General features: G+C 41.8%; 1 protein-coding gene across 2 annotated transcripts; it reads right to left on the bottom strand.

The window, feature by feature from the left end:
* Window positions 1–3,045: 3,045 nt before the first annotated feature.
* Window positions 3,046–15,827, bottom strand: ISL1 (ISL LIM homeobox 1). 2 transcript variants are annotated; one of them, XM_072605664.1, is made up of 6 exons: window positions 15,322–15,827; window positions 14,339–14,528; window positions 11,180–11,439; window positions 8,854–9,137; window positions 7,269–7,436; window positions 3,046–4,316 (listed from the first exon to the last, which is right to left on the bottom strand). In XM_072605664.1, the coding sequence occupies exons 1-6, from the start codon at window positions 15,347–15,349 to the stop codon at window positions 4,200–4,202; spliced, it is 1,047 nt and encodes a 348-aa protein (XP_072461765.1). In that variant the 5' UTR covers window positions 15,350–15,827; the 3' UTR covers window positions 3,046–4,199. The 2 variants fall into 2 exon arrangements, with proteins under 2 accessions (XP_072461765.1, XP_072461764.1); XM_072605663.1 differs by having other exon boundaries at window positions 8,854–9,140; window positions 15,322–15,823.
* Between the last annotated feature and the right edge of the window lie 282 nt (window positions 15,828–16,109).

The raw sequence follows: 16,109 nt of genomic DNA on the forward strand, positions 1-16,109 counted from the left end.
ATTCTAGAAGAAATAGGAGTCACAGATGCGCAGAAACTTAACTTCCCGTTTACATAGAGATAACAGTTAAACGGAAAAGTCATAGAAGTGGGTTTGACAAGAAGACGTGTGAATAACTCAATCATTGCATTCATATTATGATTGCTGTTAATAATAATAATAGTTAACAGTAGAGCAGAGCACAAGCCTTCGAAATGATAATACCACCACATTTTTCCCCTGTATCTTAAGGACGGGAACTCCCACGTGGGTTCACACTTATTCACCTCCTTGGGGATTTTCATTGGACCTGGACTGAATTTTCAAAGGGGAGAAAACCCAACACGAATTTAACGACTTAGCCTTCATAATGCAAAGAATCAACATTCCCAAAGGCATGACAAAAATCAGTCATTTGTTTGCTGAGAGGTAAAAAGAGGGACAGTTGACTAAAAGAGTTTGCCTTTACTCTGAGACAATAGAATCTCATATCTGCGAGGGTGTCGATATTGATATTTATTACCTGAGTCTATGTCATATAGCGGGCATTCTACTGTCTCTAGTCGCATTAAATTTTAGCAACAGAAGCTGGAGGAAATGAGTCATAATGTCCAGAAGGAAGAATTCAGAGTAACTAGGGGAGGGAGGATGAAGGATAATAGTAAACAAGAGGAGTTTTATTAGAAGAGGACTCCAGGCTCTCTATCTGCATAGGCTGGACAGGGAGAAAGTACCCTGGATACTTCGCAGGAACCGCTGCAGAAAGCTAAATGATCAAAAACACGGAAATACAACTGGGTTACAGATTTCAGAAAACAAGTTGAAAAGCCAGGTCACTGTCTTAATACAAAAAAAATAGCGCAGTACTAGAATACTGTAGAACTACATTCCTCCTCAGTCATCCTACAATACCTGTAATCCAATAAAAAGCATTAAGTTCCCATATCTTCACCCCAGTCCCCATCAAATGTGGGGAAGGGGGACAGAGAAACCCAAACACCCTGTCTCTTTTTGAAAGTGCATACAAGAGCCAGAAGCATCACCAAGATCTGAGTAGATCCCCTGAATCTGCCCAATTCCCTTAAATTGTTCTCTGGGCTTGCTTATAACACCCCATTGTCTCTGAACATTCCACCAAAGACGTCAAATCTCGGCATTCAAGGGCAGAGAAAGAAAAGAGAATCGCTAAATAAACGGGTTTCTCTGGTTATGTTTCTCACACTGGCTTCAGTGATTGGAGACTTTTCAGACATGCAGCCAATATCCACGATCAGATTGTGCAAAATGTATCTCCTTATTCAGTCCATGAATGAGGATAGAGGATGGAGACAAAAAGGCTTAAAAAGAGGCCACTAGAAACAGCTCCGTGGAAACCAGGCAAAAAGACTCGGATCTATTGGGGGAGGAGAGAGGGAAAGGTAGTGGAAAGAAAAGGTGAGGAGAGCGGGGGATGGGAGAAAGAGAGAAAAGGACCTTCCTGGAGATGATCCGTGTGCGATACGACATAACTCCTGGTTTTTTGTTTTGTTTTGTTTTTTCCCCCTCAATAGAATCCTACAAGCCATTATTACCGGCGGCCATATTATTACCCCTCTGTCAAGAATTAGACACAACAATCAAGGTAATCAACGGGCCTGTCTTAGGCACTGTAACATTTTCAATGCAAAGTTTGTTTTCTTTGTGCCTCGCGTTAGAGCCTGTAATTAACCGGTTATGTAGAACCAAGCCAAACAAAAGGCTAATTGAAGCTCGCTTCCCCCCAGAAGCAGGTTTAGAGACTGTGGAAGCTACTTTAGAGAGGTAGGGGGCTAACTCAACCTAGACCAAAGCGTCTTTAGCCCCCACCCCCACCCACTGCCAGAGTTACGAACGCAAAGCAAAACTCCCATCTCTGAGAATGGAAGGGTTACTGGTCACACACGCACTGCAGGGTAAGGTAGATTTCATTTATTGAAAGAGTTGTCAAATATTCCAAACGTCATTACAGTCGCGCATACAAAAATGAATCTAGTTTCCAACGAGTTGAAAATCGTGGAGGGGCTTCGGAAAAGGAGGGGAGTAGGGTGGAGCCCTGGTTCGCCTATGGTTGGCTCAAATGAGTTCTACCTAGCCAGATAAAACAGAAAAGAAACTTGGGGTGAGAGGGGAGAAGTGGAAAAGGATAGGAAGAGGGTTGCCTTTGCACAACTCTTGGTCTTTAGCTCATAGCAGAGGGTAGTTTGGGATCTGGCTAAAAATCCAGTTGGGGGAGGGGAGATAGAGGGAAAGCCGTGTCAAAAAGATTACAAGCCAGTTGCCCCCCTGCCACTGATGAGAGCTGGTAAATCTCGAATTTGGACACCCTGGGGTGCAGGAGGCTCCTCCGAAGAGGGAGAATTTTCGCCGCCCTCCCCCCCACCCCTTCTAAGTTATCACTCCTTCGTCGATTATTATGGGAAGAAGGAGGAGCAATCAAGGCAGAAAAAAAAAAAGCAAGAGGCAAGAAAATAACACACTGCTCCTTGGTTTCAGAGATGATCCTTCCTTGCCCTGTTCCCGCTAAACCAGGGATGCAACATTTCTCATTCGACTGACAGCAGCCACTGATAAATAATGGTCATACCTGACTTGCCAAGCAAAATGCATCTCTTACCAAGAGATTATACTTGAAATACGGGTCACTTCAACAGACTGAAGCAGAAGAGTTTGGTATACAGCACTTACTTAAAATAATAATTCAAAGCCCTTTCTGAACTGGGCACACTCCCACCTGGTTTGGGGGAGGGGAAAAGAGGAAAGGAGAGAGGGGAAGGGATACTAAAGAAAATGGAAGGGGAAGGTAGGGGGCAGGGCAAAGAGCAGCATCTCATTTCTCGAAAACCTGTAACATTATCACAGCTGAGTGCTAACGGCTTCCAACCAGCTTTGATCCAACTATTGAAACCGAAATTTACAAGCTGCACATTAACTACTTGCAATAAAATATCACACCTACTGTACTTTGTCAGGACCTGCATCGCATGCAATCTCTTATTTCCGGGTGCTTAGCTGCTAACGTGTAAACATATAAAAAGAGGGACCCTGAATCGGAGCACTGATTTCTTTATCTATGCCAAACGTTTATTAGTGAAATAGTCCTGAAGTTATAATTCTACATATGGCGCTTTTATTTCACATAATATTTAAGAAAAATGACAGAACACATAGAATTAGACATATAATTCAAAGACCACGGTACAACCTTTTTCTCCTTTTTTTTTTTACTTCAGCAAACAAAAAAATAGTCAAATGACAAGAAAAGTGGCAAGTCTTCCGACAATAAATAATAAATTACTTTATAATTTTTGCAATGCAAGAGCAAACAAAAAAAAAAGTTTCCTTTTTTCCTCTTTATTTCCAGAGAGAGAAAACAGTCGTTTTAACCAATAACTATACACATCTTTGGGGGAAAAGTTCTTGGACAGACACAAGTCAAACACAGTCCCGAGACGCTTGTGGCAAAATAGAGGTAACCTTGTTGCAATGCTTTATAAATTGGTTTTTAAATCTGAATTCAAAAACCTTTAAAGTCGCTTCAGACTTCTTGTTAGAGGATGGATCTCAAAAAAAAAAAAAAAGAATAAAAATTTAAAAGAAACCAGCTACAGGACATGCTAAGAGACCCAGGTTTTCAAACAACCCCTTGTTAAAGTCAACTAAAAACACTGCAAACCAATGCAGCTCCACCTTCCTGCAATGAATCTTTCAGCCAAAGAGGCCAGCTTCTCTTCGAGATCTTTTGAAATCTCCTGGAGCTCCTGTTTGGCAAGGCAATGAATGACCAATATAGAAACAGCACCATTCGGGTTAGGATGAACTAGAAAAATCTCTATTTCGGTTTATTCTAGATGTATAGTGAAATGAAAAGGCTTTTTTTGAGATCCGTGAATATAAATCCTCTACATTTTAAAAATGTCTTTTTTTTCAGTACTCCTATAATCATTGGATAGCATTTTGCTGTCATTTTTTAAAATTGGTTTTGTTTTTGTTTGTTTTAATTCTAGTAAAATCCCATGATTGTCTTCACAGTGTTGCTACCATATCACCTTGTCATTAAAACAGACTTCGTGCATTTCATGGAGCATCCATTCTTAGATTCAGTTTTCATTAGTTGGGTTGTTAAATACTTTAGTTTTGGAGTCCAACATTATAACTTCCCACTTTCTCCAACAGGGAAAAAAATACACCTGAATAAATGTTCCTCATGCCTCAATAGGACTGGCTACCATGCTGTTTGGTGTATCTGGGAGCTGAGAGGACATTGATGCTACTTCACTTCCAGTGGAATTCGAACCTGGCCCACCTTCGGAAAAATTGACCTACAAAGAAAAGGAAGAACAAAAGAGGCTATTCTTGTGTTCATGGAAAAGAGAAAGATATTCAAATATGTACTTCTGAATAAATATGTGTATATATGTGTATAAATATGTGTATATAGGTATATATGCCTACTAAATAAGTTTAAACCGGATATATGACAAAAACATCAAATAAGCATATATGTACATATAGATACACATATTCATACACACATACAAATGATATGTATTTCTGAGAGCTGTATCTTTAGAGGGAAAATTCACAGTGATGAATTAAGGATTCATTTGGGCTTATTTGTATCTGTTCTTCATTGAGAGGTGTTTGTGTGTGTGTGTGCGTGTGTGTGTGTGTGTGTATGAAGAAAAAGTATCAGTTTTAAAAAATTCTTATTAAGTGAGAATAAACTGAAAACTTTGTTTCTAGGGCTTTTTCCAAATTATTATCAGTAACTCACACTTACTGAAGGCTTCTCTCCTCCAAGACCTTGTAAAATATGTCTAGGTATTATCATTCCCTAGTTACAGGTGAAGAAAATGAAACCCAGAAGTGGGATTGGTTCAAAGTCACACTCCAAGTAGAGTGGATTCAAAATCAGTTCTCTTGACACACAGTACCATGTTCCTATTGCTAGCACCACTGTTTCCTTTGAGGCTCTCTATTCTAATGCTAACTGAATTCCCAACATTATGTTGCATTAAATTATTAATGAGTAAATGTGTTTTCTGTAGTGAAACTGTATGGCAGTGTCTCCATGCATGCACACAATAAAATTACCCTGCTGGCTACATGTTGCCCTGGGAGCAGCTAATGTCTTTTTCTCTATGCATCAAAGCCTCTCCCATGAGTTGAGAAAGACACAATAGGAATTCAGGTCTGGTGAAGAAATACCTAGCAGATACCCAAAGGGCAGAGACAAAATCCTAAAGACATCTCAGTGGATTTGCTTTCTATCCAATAGCTCCTGGAGCTACCACTCCAGTCTACTTCTTTCATTTATTTATTTATTTATTTATTTATTTATTTATTCATTCATTCATTTATATGTTTGTTTTCCATTGAACTTTTCCATGTAAGAAGCTGCTACAATGTTATGTTCATTGAATTGCAGAGCAATTCAAATGCTCTTTAAATAATAGGCTTTAAAACATTTCTGGACCAAATCTCCTCCCCTCTCCCACCTTCTACTGACCCCATCCCTTACCTAACATAAAAACATGGGAAGAAACATTGATCTCCCTGGACTTCCGTTCTACTAAATAACTCATCTGACTGACCTGGCTTAAAAATGGCCAACTCCCTCAATCCTAATTCCAGGGACCTGAAAAATTTTCAAACCATTAAAACCTTTGTAAAATCACAAAGTTGCTTCTGCAGACATGTCTGATTACAAGATTGGCCCACACTAAAGGAAAAAAAAACCGGTTGGGTTGTATGTAGCCTATTTACACCACTGGCTACTGACCAATGGCCTACCTGTACAATGTGAAATTTACATCCAGAGGGAGAGAAGCAACTGCCTTAGGGCAAGTGCTGTTGCCAAAGGGTACCCTGTTGGAACGAATGAATCTCCTTTTGGAGTGAAGGAGAAAGATTTTTTGAAAGTGTTGAATTTTGTACAGAATGAGTCTATAATGTATCTTTTCTCACTAAAGAAAATATATCGTATATCAGATATATCTATATGTGTTAACAGGTTTATGTAACACAACAAGGTTTGCAAAGCGCAATCTTTTACAACAATACTTCGACGTATTATTCCCACTTTACAGATGAAGGAAATGAGACTCAAGAAAGTTAACTAACTTTCCCATTCTCACTAAGTTGCCCAGAATCAATATGGATCTACTGCCTATAAGAGAAGTTCTTTTCCTTTCCCACCTCACCATGTTGCCTTTCCAAGGTTAAGCAGATTACATTACTTTCTCAGTCTCAGTTTCCGCAATGTAGTTGTTAGACCAAAGTCCTTCCTTTCAGCTCCAAGACCCCATCTGAAAGAATTCATTTTCTTACATCCTAGAGAGTTAAGACTGAACTCTGACTAGTGCAGCTGAACTGCCACTCAGCAGAAATTCAATTAAGAAAAGTTTGCACTTTATTCTTCTTTTTCTTTCATCTAAGAAGACTCCTTCAAGCTAAGTAAAAACTGCCAGTATGCATGAATTACAAATATATCTCTTCTGCTTCTTTACTTCTAACATGTAGCTCATAAATGCCCATTTCATTTGTATACATGCACTTGAGAATTTTTGTACATTTCAATTTCATACTCCTTTTAGCTTTAATTTTTTAACACAAAGTAGGCAAGATTGAATGTTTCTGCATATATTCCACTCAGAAAGTTGAGGTACCTGCAACTGGCTTATATTATTTTGCACTGATCATTTATTTTTTAAAAACTCACTTATTTTAGTATTCAGATATATTACAATCTAGAAGTAGGAGTGGGAGAAATAACTTTATAAAAGGCAGATTAAGTGCTATAAGGATCATAAGTAAAATACATCCTTCTTTGGTAATGCATCAAATTGAGTTTGTTTCTCAACTACACTTGAGTAGCAGAAATACCAGTTAATCTATATCCTCAAATTATGCAATGTCATATAAAAGACTTATAATAGTCATCTTTTCCTCTCCCTTTTCCTCTTCCCATCACCTTTTTATCTCCTCCCCCCAACCTCAAGACAAAGCAAGCTATTGTCCTTCCTTCCTTCCTTCCTTCCTTCCTTCCTTCCTTCCTTCCTTCCTTCCTTTCTTCCTTCCTTCCTTCCCCTCTCCCTTCCTTTCTCTCTGTCTCTCTCTCTGTCTCTCTCTGTCTCTGTCTCTCTCTCTGTCTCTCTCTCTGTCTCTCTCTCTCTCTCTCTCTCTCTCTCTCTCTCTCTCTCTCTCTCTCTCTCTCTCTCTCATTTCTGACTCAGGAATTCAGGCTCCTCAGACAGGGAGCTGACACTTACCAGTTGCTGAAAGGCAGGCTGATCTATGTCGCTCTGCAAGGCGAAGTCACTCAGTACTTTCCAAGGAGGCTGGTAACTTTGCACCTCCACAGGGTTAGCCTGTAAACCGCCATCGTGTCTCTCTGGGCTAGCCGCCACCATCGGAGTTCCTGTCATCCCCTGGATATTCTAGAAAGAAGTCCCCCCGAACCCCGTCCCACATGTTAATGAACTGGCCTACCTTCACAGTCCAGGACTGCTAAGCAAACAGGCCTGTGGACTATCTTATCTCTAGAGTTGCCTTTATTGACTCAGCTAATCTGCTGTGAGCATGGATAGTAGCTGTATTTCAGTTTATCCTAATTTCCTGCACTGGAAGTATTCTGAAAGTAATTTCAGGTCTGGTTTGACCTTAAACTAAAAGCCTCCAGGAGTTTCTTTTCTTCCTCTCTCCCACCAGGTAACTAAGAATCTAACTAAACCCTTGCCTCCCAATGCACCCTCCCATCAGGCAGATGGAGCAAAAAATAAAAAAGAGAGACTGGTCTCTTTTGACTCCCTAAGTTGTGGTTTTCCTGGGGGTTTCAGCTGGTTCCCATGACCTCCCAATTGGTGTGCAGCTTTCCTGAAAAGTCTTATTTGAGGTTGGCTTCTATTGTGAACAAATGAAACCCAGACATGCCACAGGGGCCAGCCAAGCCAAGTTTAATGACAGTTGCAGAGTTTAATGCACTTACAAATAGAACCAAAGGAGTAAACCCAAATTCCATAACTTTCATTCTCCCCACCCTCAAATCTGCTCTTAAAGCTTGGTTCTGGGGACCAGAGCTACTTCCAAGGCCCTGGGATTGATCCTATTAAAAGCATAAACAAAAACAAACAACAAACTCCCCCTCCTCTAAGTGAGATCACCTTAGATTAGCTTCATCTGTCCTGGGATGTCTATCACACACATACACAATATGTCTTTCTCCATGTCTATAGTGTGGATGCGTGGCAGCCTGACGTTACGGAACTGCAGAACACAACAGCATATTCATCCTCTTCTTCTCCCACCCACCTCCATACATGAGATCCAGAATAAAAGATGAGCTAAGTATTCTAAAAGGTGGGGCGTCCCTGATCCCTCCCTCCTGAGAACCGATCACCTTTTTTCTTTTCTGCGATCCATAAAGTCTGAGGAAGAAACAGAGATTCACTTGCCCTGGGGCAACTCGGTTAGGTCTGCATAGTGTATATCAGACTGCTAGAGAAACCAGAGGACCCTAACCCTTCATCAGAGATAGTTCTCCAGCAGTCGTACAATACCCCTGAGGAACACATGGGAGAATCGAAGGTTGCAACTCATCCGCAGGCAACCATTTTGATATCTCTCCTCAACACAAAATCCATCCTAGCCTATCTGGAAACAGAGCTGCAAAAGAAGTTGACTAGGAATGGCCTGGGGCATCTTTTCACTTCAGGCAGTTTCTCCACTCTTCCTGTGATACAGGACTCCTTTGCTCTCTCCTCTGCCTTTCTATGTCCCTCATCTTTTTCCCTTCTTTTATCCCTATGAAGAAACATGGTAGTGGTGGGGAGTAGTAATGAGGTTGGGACCACTTACAGTTTTGTCATTAGGTTGCTGCTGCTGGAGCTGTTTCATCATGATACTCCGCTTTTTGTCCTTACACCTCTTGTTCTGAAACCAGACCCTGATCACCCGGGGGCTGAGGCCAGTCATTTCCACTAGTTGCTCCTTCATGAGAGCGTCAGGTCTGGGGTTAGCAGCATAGCAGGTCCTCAATGTGTGGAGCTGTTTTTCATTAAGGACAGTCCGGACTCGGGTGGTCTTCTCCGGTTGCTTGTGGACATGAGGCCGCAAAGCTGGCTGCCTAGCAGAGATGGGTTCTGCTGTAAAAGAAGATGATTCTTATGGGTAAAATGAGAGATTCCTGCAACCTGGGCTGGAATAACTGGAAGAGGATGGCAAGGGGAAAGTTGGGATCAACTTACTCAAGCTTTGCTAATGGTGCATGGATTTCTATGATAATTCTAATTTCTTTTGGAGTGAGATGGAGGTAGAAATTGTAGGGGGAGGAGAAAGGGAAAATAAAATCTCTCACCTAAACTGAGGTCAATGTTGAGTAATCTGGGGTAGTAAATTTCAACTCCTGCCCCCAATCTGGGTCAGTGCATAGCATCAAAAAAACAAGAACATTTTTTGCAAAGGTACTGGCCACTTTCCCTTGAAACCTCTAACTCACGTATGTATGTTTCATTATTATTTCTCCCATTGGCCCTGGGTTTCAAATGAGATTCACCCTAAACAAAATTGGGGATGCCTGCTTCAAGATGCCAAGGATGACTGTTCTGGTGTGTGCGGGTATGGGCTGACTACTCTTGAAAAGACAACCAAAGAAAAGCAAAAATTTGAAGGGGGGAAGTCCTCAAGGAAATGCATGGTAAATTCACTCCAAAGAGAATTTTCCTGGGAAGGAGAGAAAAATTTTGCCAAAATGCCAAAAATTTACTCTGGGAAGCATGGTGAGATTCATGTTGGCTGATCAGAAAAGAAAATGTTAGTGTGTGTGTGTGTGTGTGTGTGTGTGTTTATGACCTTGTCCCTCCACTTCTGGATCCTTTTTTTTTTTTTTAAAAAATCTAATGTTAAGTCTGAGCTAACATTTCAGAATTGTTTTACCCAAAAGAAAAAGAAACTCAAATTGTCTGCCCATTGCTGTCTGAACTCAAGATAAATGACTGTTGTGAAGTCATGTGCCCCACGGCAGGATAATATTTTCTTCTCTTCTACTGTTTTCTGAAAAGAAAGTATTTGCTGCACACAGCACATGTTGCCACCCTTGTTTCTGCCCCTGTATAAGCTTCTTCCAAATCCCTGGCTACAACATGCACAAAGATCTCTGAATGCTGCCCGAAGGCAGAGAAGGGAAGACTGTGGTTTTGTCACGTCCTGTGTTATATAGGTAGAATGACACTTAAAAACTGCACACAGTGGGCAAATCTATTCAAGACAGGAAGGTTGGTTTTGGAAAACATTCCTTTGCCTCTTTGCCCGTGGCCTCAGTTCCTGCCAACCTTTCTTTGTTCTAACTACCACCATCCCTTATCCTAGGAGAATCTCCTTACATTCTGCAAGCTACAAAATTCTTCATACAATGCAAGAATCCAGCCTCCACCCCCACTCAGGCTCAGTCAACTCCCAAGTTAGGGCCAGTCTAAAGTCAACTATGCCATCCTGAAGATGAAATTCTTGTCAAATCACATAAAAATGTTTCAAAGAGTCAGACCTGCTTTAAAAAGCAATTACTGCAGATTAGCTTGTTGACAGTTTTAAATTACAGCTCTGAGTGCCGACCTGCAATTATTTAGTCTCTATCTTTTCGGTCACCCTTTTTGTCAAAATGTTGAAAATAAAAACTTCCTTCCGACATGGGGCTCAGAAGATTCAATATCCACCAGCTTGGCTTTCTCTTTAGCCTCTTACTTGGAGGAAGCAACAAGGCTAAGGGTCTCCACCCCTTTAATTAGGCAGGCACTGGGAAATTATTACCTGGTGGGGCAATGAGGAGTGTTTGCAGTAAAACATACTTGGGAGAACAAAAATAATATGGAAGTACTATGTGGGGTATATGCGTGTGTATATGCACATACTGTATACACATGCATTTATAAGGAGGTAGGTATGCGTAGTGTGATTAATATATGTATTGTATATGTATAGATAAAGTTTATTTATACCTATGGGAGAAAAATGTCAAAAAAAGGGAGAGAGTACAACAAAGTGCCCCCTCTCCATTGAACTGCTGGTCTGTGGTGCTGCTGCTACTGCCTGTCATTGGAGAAGCCTCGGTTTCTCCAACGAGGTGGGTAGGAGTCTGGCTCTGCAGCTTCCGCCTTACTCACGCCATCCCCGGAGGACTGAGAAGTACCTGCCATTTGCAGCGGCCGCGCAGGATGAAGGGGGCTCAGAGGGTCGCCGGCTCCCAGACTGGCTCTCTCCACCACATCGTGGTCCGCTCGGCAGAAGAGGCCGTCCTCTCGCAGCGCAAACTCGTCCCCGGGGATGAGCTGACGGCTGCAGGCCACGCAGCGGAAACATTCGATGTGGTACACCTTGGAGCGGGCACGCATCACAAAATCGTTCTTGCTGAAACCGATGCTGCACTTGGCGCACTTTATCCCGTATAACCTGAGCCGGCCGCCGGATGGGAGAGAACAAGGTGGGGTAAAAAGGGTTCACTTCATTCATTTTCCTAGCTCACCAATTTCACCACTACTCTTTCTGCAATCCTACTATTAGCATTAGCATACAGAGGCCCAAAATGGAAGAGATGGATTCAGTTTTATAACAAGGCAGAATTCTCTCTCTCTCTCTCTCTCTCTCTCTCTCTCTCTCTCTCTCTCTCTCTCTCTCTCTCTCACACACACACACACACACACACACACACACACACACTCTCCAATATATATGTGTATCCATATATGTATATATCCACATATGTATATATATACATACACACAAACATATTGTGTGTATTTCTCTCCTCGTGTTTTACTCTTTTCTTCCTTCTCACTTTTTACTGTACCTGCCTCTACTTTGCACACATACTGATCTCAGGACACCGTGGGAAATTTCTTGATGTATTAGAAAACTCAGTTCATTTCCCAGTCCCAGAAATACTCGGGAAGAGGCTGGACCGAGAGAGGTGCCAGGTTATGGGTCAGTCCTGCTTGCCCAACCTTTTCTGCTTCCTCCCTCCCCTCCCCCAATTCGTCAAACCGGAACTTCTCTAAGACTACAGCTATGGGTATCCCCCAAAGTAGAAAACAAAGGTTGAGAAGAGTCACTGTCAGACATCTGTTCGAAAATACACACACACGCACTGAGGGACACCTCTGAGTATTCTATGTTCCCTTCTGCACAACACATAGCTCCAGGGGCTTTCTGGAGGTTTTTTCCTTAGGGAATACCACCAACAGAAAGGACCTTCTCCATCCTATTCTTTTTAGTTATCTGCTTCTGCCGCTCGGGCTGGTTTTTAAGTCACTGAAGCGTTTACCCAGACATCTCAGCTTGCACGAAAGCCAGGAGGCGACCGTAAAACCCGAAAAGAAAAGGCACCAAATAAAGACTTCCTCCCTGACATTTCAACACCAACAGGCAAACAAACAAGTCACCTTGTTGGTTTAATCCTGGTTGCATATTCACATGACCTTCTGTCTCTCTAAAAGCAATGAAGGGGGGAGGGGGATTCACACCGGGAGAGAGAATGAAAAAAAAGGGGGGGAGTTTCACACAAAGAGAGAAGGGGACCCAAAGGAAAGAAGAAATATTCCCTCAGGAAAAGATACAGCCACTGGGATCTCTAGCTCAACCTTTATCACGGAACAGTTTATTCCAAAAGCATATCAACTTTTTAAAAATAAAAGTTTTAATAGAAAAAGAGGGATGGGCGGTGGGTAAGGTCGTGTTGTTTTGCAAATGTATGCGCCCCAAATTAGGCACACGTGTGTCTGGGAACAACTGGGGTGGGGGGTGGGGAATGGGACATATCTACACCTTGAAGTACAGTATCTGAAAACTTCTGCTTGTGTTAAGTGAAAAATCACTCTCCAGACTCCTAAGTTCATGTACGAGACAATCAAGTAAACAAGAAAAATGACTCAGTTGTCAAATGTTCCAAGGTTCAAAAGTTTGTTTCCCCGCCCCTTAGCGAACTTTTTTGTCTTTCGTATGAAGTTGGTTTTTTAAAATATAATCAGACACACCTTTGCTTAATACCACTTTCCCTCTCTCTCTTTTGACTACAAAAAAGGCATCAAAACTTTTTGACATTGAAATTCCCGCCCCTCCCCCCCATTTTCCCTTTAGAATTTTCTTGGCACTTAATAAATCGGTCCTATAGATTAGTAAGGTGATTTTTTTAAGCCTGAAATACCTCTTCAATGCATATTTCAATCATAGAGAAATTTTAATAATTATTTGTCATTTCTACAAGAATCCCAGACTCAGAAATCAGTAGGTACTGAAGAAAATCTTGGGTCAAAAAACTGGGATATTTTGATAGGCAAAATATAGAGAATAATTGAAACTACGGAGACATCTCTTATACATTTTATTTTTTTTAAATTGCTGTTTTCAAAACCTCTCTAGAAAGGGGGGGACCCACATGTGTCCTTTTCTTTGTGGCTGCTATAGGAAGTTGTCTGCTACACAAATAGGGCAAGGGATACACTCTAGGTGAGCAGTAGCTTAAGTTGGCAGTCAAGCAAAAACTAAAAGCAAAGGCGAAAGTTGATTTTAGTCGTGTCAGTATTGGGCACTCATTCATTTTATCAGTTACCAGATTTTAATGTGAGAAAGGAAGCAGTTCTATTATCTAAATATACCAATTGTTCCCAGACAGATGATGGGCAATTTGATCTGCTCTGTCTAATTCATCAGTACAGATAAGATAAGAAAGAGAAGACAGTCAGATGTCACCAAAGGGTTAATATTTAAAAAGATTAAATGTCAGTTTTTTTTTCTTTTGGCAGGGAATATATTGATTCTTCCTTAAATTTTCCAGGGAAAAAATATTTGCCACAAAGACAACGAACAATTGCCTTCTCTTTGGGCTTTTAAAGTTAGTGTTGGAATTTGGCTTATTCCATTTTCTGTATTCTAAGAGCTTATTACAAAGACCAGATCTTTTTGTTTGGGGGCCGGGGGGGGGGGGGAGGTCCTACTGTAATTCAAGAAATAGAAACTTCGTAAAATTCAACTAAGTTGTCTCTATTTCAAAACTTCCAACTATTTGCCCAAGAAGGTTTACTGTATCTATTTTTTTAAAAAAATGTTTGGGATCGAGGAGAGGTCTGTACCAGTCCCGAATCATAGAATGTTTTTCTTAAAAAGAAAAAAAAAATCACTGTGCACTTCAAAAAAGTTAAGTGAATGACATTATTTAATTCCTGGGATATCTTTAGAGAGTAACTTTTCACTTTGAACGTCTACGAGGTGAACTCTACCGGAGGAAAAGGCCATCTTTGCAGGGGGAGGGAAACAGAAATCTAACAAAAATAAGAAAGCAGTGTAAAAGGCGTACCTGATATAATCTCTTTTACAGTAGGTTTTACCATCCCTAACAAAGCATGTACAGGTCTCGTCCAAATACTGATTACACTCCGCACATTTCAAACATGCCGCATGCCATTCCAAATCCGGAGAAACCCTCAGAATATACTGATCGTGAATTTGATTGCCGCAACCAACACATAGGGAAATCAGACGTTTTTCTGAAATGAAAATAAATACATGATTGACTAACCGTTTACTCTCCTACAGAGATAAACACACTTTTAGTGTCGTTCCCTTATAGGGCGTACTCGTTGAGCTTTTTTTTTTTTTTTTAAAGCGTATTGCACTTTTGGATGGTAATTGAAGTGTGCCATCAAAACCTTGACTCATTTAAAAAGGAGGCGGAACATATGTAAAATGCAGATCTGAATAGTCTACATTCGTAAGCCTAGCACGCAATCAAAACCGCTCATTTTGTATTTATTTTCCCCCTCTGCAATAACCATTGGCAAAGCGTATGGATAAGTCAAGTCAAAGAAAAGGTTTTGACTGGAAGCGTTAAGTGAACGGGAGGGAATGTCTACACTTTCCATTAAGCACGCTCTTAAATATAACCCAGGACTCGATATTGTTAGCAAGATCAGACATTAATGCAGTTGTCACCCGTTCTCGTTTGCAAGTCTAATGCTAATTCACATGTCTGGGTATTGTATGTGCAGGCAGACCTTTGGAGGCTAACCTCCTAAGAGAGCTCTGGATTCCCGTGGAGGGAAACCACCGCTTAGCACCCAAGAACGCCTGGAAGGAGGCGGTGGTGAAAAAGCAGGCACACAAGAGTAATTCAAACCCTAGGTACGATCAGACTCCCCAAAATAAGAACCGATAGCAAGCATGCAGGCATGGAGACAAAGATAAAAAGCAGCTTTCCTTCAAGTTAACAACTCAAGTTCAGTAGAGTCACCCGGCACAATCACAGCACATCGATTCCAACAAGGTAAAATTTCCTCTTACTTTTTGGTGGATCTCCCATGTCTCCCATATCTGTAAGAGGGTGTAATGTCCACAGTGAAATGGTGGTTGTACAGTTGACTAAAAGACCAGAGAGGAGGTTGGAGCTGTTGCTAAGTGTGAAATATTGGTCACTGTTGTTGCAAGGGTGAGAAACGCTGCAGGGTTGTGCTGCGCTCTCGCTGATCAGTCCAATTTAAGCCGGTGTAGTTTGAGTAGAAGAGGCGCTGCTTCGTCGGACTCAGTGCGGCTCGGGCACCTCTCTTCCTTATCTCTTACTCAAACTTCTCTGCTACAACTCAGCTCAATCTCCATTGGTCTGACGCAAAGCGCGGAGACGTCAACCCTGCTCCTCGCCCATTGGTCGAGAGGCGCACAGAGCAGCTGTTCTGATTATCATATTTCAGTTTCTCTGGTCCTGTGCGCCACTGGCCCGTCGGCGAGCCTGCAGGAGAGGATTAGGAATTCAGAGGCAACTTTCTCAGGGCTCTTGTCCATCTCCCTTGATACTTTATGCTGTGCGCTGCTCAGTCTCCCCCCCCCCCTCACCCCCAGCCCGCTGCCTTTTCCCCCTCCTTCCTCGCTCCCCTCCCCCTTTCCTTTCTGTCGTTGAATTTCCCCCGAATTCCTCTCGTTTCCTTTCCCCTTCCCCTCCTTCCCTTGCTTCTCCACGGCTCCGGTGAGCCTCTTCGTGGCCCGCTTTTGTGCAGCTGGCGGCGAATGGCTGGTTGGTAGGTCTTCCCGTGGACAAGGTCCCATATGTGTTAGGAAGGGGAGGGGGTGGATTTCGG

The sequence above is a fragment of the Notamacropus eugenii genome, chromosome 4 (assembly GCF_028372415.1).
Source record: "Notamacropus eugenii isolate mMacEug1 chromosome 4, mMacEug1.pri_v2, whole genome shotgun sequence".
Lineage (NCBI taxonomy): Eukaryota > Metazoa > Chordata > Mammalia > Diprotodontia > Macropodidae > Notamacropus > Notamacropus eugenii.